Genomic DNA, 10,315 nt, shown 5'->3' with positions numbered 1-10,315 from the left:
TTGATGAACAAGACTGATTTTCAAAGGCCTACACTGAAACTATGGAAGAAACAAAGAGGTGCAGATAACCAGCTTTTGTGGTTACCAGTCATGAGGACTGGTTCATACTCAGAAAAGGTTGCAAGAAAAGGAAGAAGAGCTTCTAATTTGGATCGATAGAGTGCCTCACTTCTTCTTACCCTATCTCTCATCTCCTCTAGGCAATCAGCCTTTAACTTTTCTTCCTAGCTCTACTCTACTACGGTCCACTGCCTCCACAAAGATTTGTTTACCAGTCATTTCATTGTTTTCAGGAGTGAGCAAATGACCAGATCATGAGATCCAGCAAAACTGCTGAAGGCTCTGAGACTTTCAATTGTCTGTTTCAGATCCGGTACAGAACATGTTCCTCCTACTAATTTTGAGCCTGGGACTGAAGCTTCAACAGACAGAAGGTAAGAAAAGTCAAAGGCTGGGGAGGGTCCTGAGAAGGAGGAACAGATGATGACCCCTAGCTGAAGCTGAGGATGAGAATGTGGTCCTTGGGCTAAAGACTTTCTTTAAGAGAAAGGGTGATTACCAGCTATGACAAGCACAATCAAAACAATGGTGCCCAGGATGGCTTGTGCACACCTGTTTCCTATCTTACAGAAACAGGGACTGATAATATTGGTCCATCTATCCCCACTCTCCAGTAAACATAGTAACAAGATGACAAGACCGTTCAGACCATGCATTGCTGAAATGACCCAAGAGAACATGGGTTAAGTGTCCTGAAAGATGAGATGCCAAGCAGCTGTTCTTTTCTCTTCTGTCAGGGACACTTTCTCTATTAAAAAGCAACCATAGCAGCCATTGGTCATTCACACATTAATGTGGATTACTTGAATTGGGAAATCAGAGTCTTCCTTGCATCTAAATGGAAAATGAACCTTAGGCTATGCCTTTGGATTTTGAAGAAAGATACTCTGCTTGAGGGCATAGATGGCAAGGAGGAAAGCAGTTTCAGAGTTTCACTGTCCTGAGGAAGGCAGTTCAGACCATTCACGTGTCCAGTCAGGATCATGAGCGCTTTATAGTGGTGAACACCAGTATGTAAGAGAGGAAGACAGAGATGGACACAGGGAATTAGGTCCTCTGTAATAGCAGGCCCAATCCCATGGGAAGTCATCCAACATACTGCCTTTGACTGAGAAAGAATGCCTTTGTTGGCACTGATAACTTTTTGAGGAGCTTTCCCCTCTCTTCCAGGTGATCCCAGTAGCATTCCTCCCCCTCCGTTGGGCTGCCCAGCAGGGTCTGGCACTAGAGTCATTGACTTGGGGCCGTCTTTGGAGAACACCCCAATATTCTGCTTACTCCAGCCCTGCCTTGCAGTGGCAGCTAAATGAACACTTGATATTTCCTTCCTAAGGGACCCTGCCCAGCTGGGATTTTTAGACACAGGTGTGAAATTAACTCTTTCCTTATATGAATGCTCTGTGGATGGTCTACTGTGTTATCTGCAAAATAATTTAAAGTGTGAAGTGAAAAGCTATCCGAAAATATTTTCATTTTTAAATTACTAACTTTTAAATTGACATAAAATAAAAATTTATACTTTTTAAAATAAAAGCATCTATGAGTTTTGACATATGCATAATCATATAGCCACTTCCCAGGTGGCTCATGGTAAAGAATTCACCTGCCAATGCAGGATACATATGTTTGATCCCTGGGTCAGGAAGATGCCCTAGAATAGGAAATGGCAGCCCGTTCCAGTATTCTTGCCAGGATAGTCCATTGACAGCGGAGCCTGGTGGGCTACAGTCTATGGGGCCGCAGAACTGGACATGACTGAGCACACGTGCACACACATAGTCACATAGCCACTACCACAAGCAAGACCCAGAACAGTTCTGTCTCCAAGCAAAAACCACCCCTCAACTGTCCCCCAGCTCTAGCCTACAGTTTTAAATTTTCCAGAATGTTATATAAATGGGATCATTTTTAGACATTCCTTTTGTCTGGCTTCTTTCATGTATCACAGTGCATTTGAGATTTATCCATATTGTTACATGAATCAGTAGTTCATTTCTTTTTGTTGCTGATTAGTATCACACTGTATGTACGCACCACATTTTGTTTATTCATTTTCCAGTTGAGGGGCTTTGGGGTTGTTTCCTGTTTTGGGCAATTATAAATATAGTTGCTCTAAACATTTGTATATAGGTTTTTGTGGAAGCATAGCATTTCATTTCGCTTGGGTGAATACCTAGGAGTGGGATTGCTGAGACATACATTAAGTATATATTTAACTTTATAAGAAACCATCAAGATGTTCTTAGTATCTATACTGTTTTTGCATTCCTGCCAGTAAAGTATGAGAGTTCCAGTTGTTCCACATCTTGACATCACTTGGTATTGACATTGCCATTTTTGTTTTTAAAGTCATTCTAATAGGTGTACAGAAGTATCTCATTGTGGTTTAATCTGCCTTTCCCTAGTATCTGGTAATGATAAGCATATTTTCATGTACCTATTGCCCATCCATATATCTTCTTAAGTGCATATCAAATCATTGACCATTTTTAATTGGGTTATTTTCTTATTTTTTAGTTTTGAGAGTTTTTTTATGTATTCTGGATGCAAATTCTTCATCAGATATGTGATATACAAATATTTTCTCCTAGTCATCTTTTCATTCTCTTAACAGTGTCTTTTGCAGAGGAGAGATTTTAATTTTGAAGCTATCCAATTTATCAGATTTTTTTCTTTGATGGTTAGTCATATCTAAGAACTCTTTGCCTAACCCACGACCTGAAAGATTTTCTTCTAGGTTTTCTTCTAAACATTTTATAGTTGTACATTTTACATTTAGGTTTGCCATCCACCTTCAGTTGATTTTTTTTTTTTTTGCCTTTATTTATTTTCTTTTCTTTTTTTTTTAATTTTAAAATCTTTAATTCTTACATGTGTTTTTGTATACTGTGCAGTATAGATTGGGATTTTTCTTTTTGGTATATGGACATCCAGTTGCTCCAGCCCCATTTGTTCACTTGTTGAAAAGACTGTCTTTTCTCCATTGATTGCCTTTGCACCTTTGTAAAAAAAAAGTCAATTAGCTCTTATTGTGTGAGCCTTTTTCTGGATCCTCTGTCTGCTCTATTGATCTATGTATATATACTTTCACTTACACCACTCTCTTATTACTATAGCATTGTAGTTCAGTTTTTTTTCTTATATTTTCATTTCAAAACCTAAGGACATCTTGTAACCTAGACACATTCAAGAAAAATATTTATTTTTGTACTTTGTCATGTCTTGGAAGAAAAAGTAACCCCAGTCTTATGTCTCTCATTGATGTTTCCCTCTTTCTTCGTCCATCTGAGAAGAATAAAACCCAGGAGGCACATGGCCATGGTGATGCTTGATGTCACTCTAGGACAGGGACCACACCCTGGGTCATTCTGTCTAGGTTATAGCCGGCCTTCAAAACTACATCTGCTGACCCCTGAGATATACAAAGCAGAAGAATCAGGTTGGGGAAGGGATTTCAAGTAGACAAGATGTCTCATGCAGCATTCTTGCAAAGAGGAGTGCATGAGTCAGGTGTCCAGAGCAGCATCTGTCCGGAACCAGGAACTAGAGTTTTCTGAAGACTGGCTGTGTAAAGCAGTGCCCTCTCACCTCCCTGCCTAGCCCCATCCTCACTTTTCAAATCCCTTAGGTAGGAAGTCTGTAAACATTTAAGTTTCTGTTAATGCAGAAGAAAAGTATAAAATTAGCTTAAAGAGGAAGCTATCTTGGGAGTTAATGCAAATAAATTGTTTTGTGTTTCCTGGAGATATGACAGGTGCTGACTCCGGATTGCAAATAAAATGCAAACTTCTCCCAAGAACCTTCAAAAAGGCTCTAGCATTACTCAAGCCAGCTATTTTCATCTGTCTAAAGAACCTTCTTGTGTTATTTTTTCATGCTGTCGCCATGTCCTTCACCCTTTAATTTAGTCAAGATGACCAAATGAATATTTTGTCTGCTTAGTTTTGCAGTTGTGGAAACTTTTCCAGTGTTCTCCAGTGTCTCTCTGATGGCATCAGGAGTTCAGTGTTACGTTGAAGTTTAGTTTTGTAACCATGTGACATATGAAATAGAACACAAATGTCTTTTACTTAGTATAAAGCTGAAAAGTATATCTGTTTCATTAATGTATATAGTATACACAGGTCAGTAGATATATAGTCATATCTGTTAGAAGTACAGGCTTTCAGGGCACAGAGATATGAATGTGAATTCCAACTCCATGGGCTCCCACTTTTTTACTTTGGGCGAATTGTATCTTTTCTTTAAGCCTCAGTTTCCCCGTCTGTAAAATGAGTGCAGTGACTCCAGTCTTGCAGCTTTGGGGACATCAAATGAGATGTACAGTTTAGCCTAGTGTCTGGTTCATTGTGTTTAATAAGTGTTAACTATTACTCTATCTTACACAACAGACCAAATACAAACCAGTGTTATAACTCTGTTTCTTAAATGTTAATATGCATTTGAATCCCCCAGCCTTGTTAAAATGCAGGTTCTAGGTCCTGGGAAGGGACTGAGATTCTGCATTCCTAACTAGCTGCCTAAGAAAACTGAGAACAACACTTTGAATGGTTTCTCAATGCTCCTTGCACATTAGAAACTCCCAGGAAATTATTTTTAGTTGATGCTGGCCTCACAAAATGATTAGAATTTAATTTTATAGGATACAAATTGGGGTCTGAGCATTAGTATGTTTTAAAAGCTTCCCAGCTGATACCAACTATGGCTAAGGTTGAGGCCCTCTCATTAGTGACTCTAATATGCAGCCAAGCTTGAGAAAAACCTCTTCACAGAACTGTTTGCAAGAGTGTTTTGATTTCCTCTGTAATTTACAATAAGATGGTTCAGAGGGTAAAGCGTCTGCCTGCAATGTGGGAGACTTGAGTTCGATCCCTGGGTCAGGAAGATCCCCTGGAGGAGGAAATGGCAACCCACTCCAGTACTCTTGCCTGGAAAATCCCACGGACAGAGAAGCCTGGTAGGCTACAGTCCACGGGGTCGCAAAGAGTCGGACACGACTGAGCGACTTCACTTTCACTTTCGAGAATACTTGAGGATTGCAAAAGTGTACTGCATTCCTAAACTTATCATTTTATATCAAGTAATCAAGCTGAAAGCTTTGCATATCTTAAAAACTTCAATTGTGGCAAAATTAGACCAACTAACAATCTTCTAGTTATTCTGAGCGACTCAGATACATGACTCATGTTTGCCAATTGCCCTTTCCTCTTGTGAATGTTAGCTGGAAAATGTCACCTGCCTGAGAGATAGCACACTTTATGCTTCAGGGTTCCATGTGTGTATATACACATACACTCTATAGAAGGCAGAGGGGAAAAGCAAGCAGAAAATGGGTTTTTGTCAAAGGCCCAGACAGTGAAGAGGGGAGTTCTGCTCTATGCTGTGGGGAGTTCCAGAGGAAGTTACAGGTGTTCCTTCTCTCACGAGAAGAAAGTGTAAGTGTGGTAAGTAAACCTGCTAAATAAATCCAATAGAGACTACACCAAAGTCCTCTGATTCTTGTTAAATCCCAGACTCAGCAACTAACTTTCCCTGCAATCCCCATTTCTCTTCCCTCTTTCTTGTTTTATCTTGTTGCTTGTTCTTCTTTTATTGTATAATAAAAGAGAAGGAAGTACTATGAAGAAAGTCAAAGTAGTATAAATTTCTAAACCAGGCACATAGAAGATAGTTAATACATATTTGACGAGTGAATAAATAAATATTTTACCCTTCAGGGCAGAGTATATTTCATAACAGGTAGTAATAACAAATATTTGGAGATGATTCTAGGAATCTACTTTTAAGAGTATCCTATTATGGAGACTTGGGAGAGAGTTATTACAAGTGTTCAGGGCATTCCACAAAATGGAATCATGTGGGAAATTTAGAAGCACAGTGTCTTTTTTCACATGTATCATCCCAGAGTCTTCTCAATGTGGCCAAAAAAATGCAAGCTTAATTAACGTTTTATACAGAAGCACCGCCCAAACCCATTCTGTACAAAAAATACCAGGCAGATGTGAACTCCTTTCTGTTAGAAAGGCACGTTCATTTTCTAGTTGTGGTTAAAACAGGGTTTGGAAGAAAGATATAAACTCATTACTTATTTTTAATAAAACTCATATTTGCGCACTACACCAACAGGTACATTGGGTGGTGATTAAGAATGCCAGTTTGTGCAATTTAGGGCAAAATGAAGTTTGATGAGAGGAAAACAGAAGTGAATATGGTTGCATGCATACTCAGTCTCTCAGTCATGTCCTACTCTTTGCAAATATGGGTAGGCTCGTCCTTTTTTTTCTCTTCCTCTCCTCCTTTTTGTTACTTATATGTTAAACCTTTAACTAGAATTTAGTATGTGCTAGGCACTGGAGACACCAAAACAAATTCAACCTGCACTGCCTTCAAAGATTTTCAGGATGGTAGAAGGAAAAACTCCAGTCAGAAGAGAATTTCAATGTGAATCATTCGAGCAACTAAAAACCCCCTATCTATTTTTACGTGAAATCTGTTGTCCAGGATGGTCAGAATACCACTTTCTCAAGAACTAAAGCATGGTAGAAAAGAAAGGAACCAATGTTTGCTGATTACCTACTACCTGCCAAAATAAGCCATTTTGTGCTGTTTATCTAGTTTTCACCACACTGCTGGCAGGTAGATTTAATCTTGGACCTTTGCAGATAAAGAGGCCGAGACTCATAGAAGTTTAATGACGTGATCAAGATCAAAGGGTTCATAATCTGGATACACTCAGAATTTGAACCCAGGTTCATCTGTCACTAAATCCCAAGCTCTTTTCATACTATGTTTTATGTTTTACAGCATATTCTAGAAGCCATCCCCAAATATTTGTTAAATGAAAGTTTTGAATTAATTAAATGAATGGATTAATGAAGCAAGTCCTACTGAACATAACTTGATCTAATCTTCTGCCATAATTCAGAAGCTACTTTGAGATCGTACACACAGTCTTAATGACTGCCCATTTATTATTGATGGAAACAGCGTAATTTTGTATGGTCTCTCACAAGTTATTCATGCATACACTACTTTCATTAGTTTTGCCAGGTTTGACTACTCTTTGCACTATTGTTTTTATAGAATTATCTAAAATCAACTGAGCTTTTATTTTTTGAACAAAACAATCTACCCCTGTGGTAAATGGAAAACCAGTATCAATGATACTAGTAAATAGAAGATATGAGCAAAAATAAATGCAATAAAAGTAAAGTGGTGCTTTAAAGTCTCCTGATAATATCTGCCTGAGCGCTTCTTGTTTTATTAAAAGGAAAAATAACTATTGTTAGAAATGTGAAAGTCTAGTTGCAAATTGTATGTAATTTGAAAGATTGAAATAGAATTGAAGAGGGAATAAATGCTCTGAATAACCCAACTCCCTTTGGGCCTTGATTCTTTCATATCTAAAATCATTGTGCATACTTCTTGAGGTATATGCCTCACATTTGGGGAGCTACTGTTTCAAAAACTATAGATTTTGAAGTCAACCATCTGACTGGCTCTGAAATTTAACTTTACTAATTGTACATCCTGAAACAACTGTGCATCCTCTTTGACCCAGTTTCTTCAACTATAAAACAGTAATAATTATGTGTATTTTATGGTTGCATTTTCAGTATTGAATGATATGGTTTAGAGTCTAGAACAGTGGCCGACACATGGTAGATATACATTAAGTATTAGTAGAAAAGACATTTCTACAGTGGGCTTGTATGACGTAGTGGTCAAAAGCACTTGAACTTAGCAATACCTAGGTCTGATCCTGGCTGTGCAATCTTAGGCAAGTTGTTTAACCATTCTGTGTCAGTTTCATTTTCTAAAAAGAAGATGGCTCTACCTCATTGGCTTGCTGGGGAGACTAAAAGAAATCATGTGTTAGCAGAGGCCCACCACCTAGTAAGAATTCAACAGTTGATAGTTGTTATTATTACTATCTCTGCTGAGAGGAGGTAAAATTTGGCAGGGAATGATGTAATTTGATCCATATAAAGAAAATGAGCTTGGATCATGGGAGCAGTGGGAGGCCAGTCAGCTGTACAGGTGACGAGTGTTGAGAGGCAAGAACTACCTCACAGCAGGGATCAAGAATTACACTCTTCCGCAAAGTGGATGGGGCAAGGGATAGAAAAGAACTTCTGCAAATGCCCAGATAATGATAGGTGTCTCCTGGGAAACCAAGGTTATATGGGTCTCCTCAGCTCCCCCACTCTGAACAGAACTGAAATGTGAAGCCAGACAGTGGGAGAATGTCTTATTTTCTGTTCAGCTTTGTTCACAGTGACCGTCCCAAAGGAAATGTACATGGTAGACTACAGCAGCAATGTGACCTTGGAGTGTGATTTTGACACTGGAGGTCCTGTGGAACTCGGAATTTTAAAAGCCAGTTTGCAAAAAGTGGAAAATGATACAGTCTTGCTCAGTGAAAGAGCCACTTTGCTGGAGGAGCAGCTGCCCCTGGGGAAGGCCTTGTTCCTCATCCCCCGAATCCAGCTGAAGGATGCAGGGCAGTACCGCTGCCTGATCATCTATGGGATTGCCTGGGACTACAAGTACCTGACACTGAAAGTCAAAGGTGAGTACTTTCAGGGCCTGGAATCCACGGAGGCGCCTCTCCAATGCAGGACCTATTAGTTGCAAGTAACAAGTCCACTGAAGCTAGCCAAGCAAAAACTGGGATGATGATTATTAACAGAAAAAGCTACCTCAGAGAAGACAAAAGCACCTGCTCAGAAGTAGTTTTTCATATCTACGTATAAAGCAATGGAGGTGAGGGTAAATGGGGTAGAGGGAATAAAACGGATATAGAGAAAGCCAGGAAAATGACTCCCTGTAAGTTGGGAGGGTACCAAATTATGTTTTGCCTAATTCACAGGAACGATATTGGCTTGATATTATACTACTCTTTCAGAGTCCAGAGTTTTTTAAACCATGATTTGCCACCCATTAAAAGTTTAAAATATCAGTTTAAAGAGTGACAAAAGTGGGTTCTTTACCAATAAAATTAACAAATGAATAGAATTGAATATATCAGGGCATCACAAACTTTTTCAGAGGGTGTGTGTGTGTGTGTGCGTGCATGTGGGTGTGCATCTTGGCTTGTAGTATAATAAATTCTTTCTCACTCTGGGTCATAGACTAAAATGTTTGGGAAATGCTACTCTAGCCTCAGTCTTATCTATTGCACAGGAACAGCTGAAGTTCAGAGAACTGAAATGGGTAGCCTGAGGGAGCCAGTTCAGTAGCTGTCTCCATTCCTCTGAGTTGAGGGCTCTCTCCACCACAACACGAGCCAAGAACCTAAATCAGAAGAGAATCTTCAAGTTGCTGTTTGTTCTGGAAAAGGTCACTTGAGGAAAGACATAACTACTATAGTAAAGTAGATTTGGCTCTGTTAATCAGCTTGTGTGTCTCAGCCTTTACTAACTGTTCTGAGGTAAACTATGTCAGTTTTCCTCTGCCGCTAGACCTCAGAGGATCTGTTCCGTCTTCTGGAGAGTCTCCGAATTTTGGTCCCTAAAGACCATTGACCTTGACAGCTGTGGTGTAATTTTACAATCTGGAATACAGAAGGACAAACTGGTATAATTAGAATGAGGGTGAATGTTGTTTTCACCTGTGACCTTGAGTGGGTTATTTCGATTTTCATCAGTCAGTCTGAGTTCAGTCGCTCAGTTGTGTCCGACTCTGTGACACCATGGACTGCAGCACTCCAGGTTTTCCTGTCCATCACCAAGTTCCGGAGCTTACTTAAACTCATGTCCATTGAGTTGGTGATGCCATCCAACCACCTCATCCTCTGTCATCCCCATCTCCTCCTGCCTTCAATCCTTCCCAGCATCAGGGTCTTCTCCAATGAGTCAGTTCTTCTCACCAGGTGGCTAAAGTATTGGAATTTCAGCTTCAGCATCAGTTCTCCAATGAGTATTCAGGACTGATTTCCTTTAGGGTGGACTGGTTGGATTTCCTTGCAGTCCAAGGGACTCTCAAGAGTCTTCTCCAACACCACAGTTCAAAAGCATCAATTCTTCAGTGCTCAGCTTTCTTTACAGTCCAACTCTCACAACCATACATGACTACTGAAAGAACAATAGCTTTGACTGGATGGATCTTTATTGGCAAAATAATGTCTCTGCTTTTTAATATGCTGTCTAGGTTGGTCATAGCTTTTCTTCCAAGGAACAAGAATCTTTTAATTTCATGGCTGCAGTCACCATCTGCAGTGATTTTGGAGCCCCCAAAATAAAGTCTGTCACTG

The 10,315-nt window shown here is 39.6% G+C and overlaps 1 protein-coding gene across 1 annotated transcript in view; it reads left to right on the top strand.

Annotated features, from left to right (window-relative positions):
- The first annotated feature begins 370 nt into the window (after positions 1-370).
- PDCD1LG2 (programmed cell death 1 ligand 2) overlaps positions 371-10,315 on the top strand; it is a 35,332-nt gene continuing 25,387 nt past the window's right edge. Inside the window, exons 1-2 of the mRNA XM_052645394.1 lie at positions 371-434; positions 8,327-8,632. Coding sequence (XP_052501354.1) covers positions 383-434; positions 8,327-8,632 — 358 coding nt within the window. The 5' untranslated portion in view covers positions 371-382. The remainder of the gene's footprint in view (positions 435-8,326; positions 8,633-10,315) is intronic.

This window comes from Budorcas taxicolor, chromosome 8 (genome assembly GCF_023091745.1).
Source record: "Budorcas taxicolor isolate Tak-1 chromosome 8, Takin1.1, whole genome shotgun sequence".
Taxonomy (NCBI): domain Eukaryota; kingdom Metazoa; phylum Chordata; class Mammalia; order Artiodactyla; family Bovidae; genus Budorcas; species Budorcas taxicolor.
This window is presented reverse-complemented; position numbering and strand designations above follow the sequence as displayed.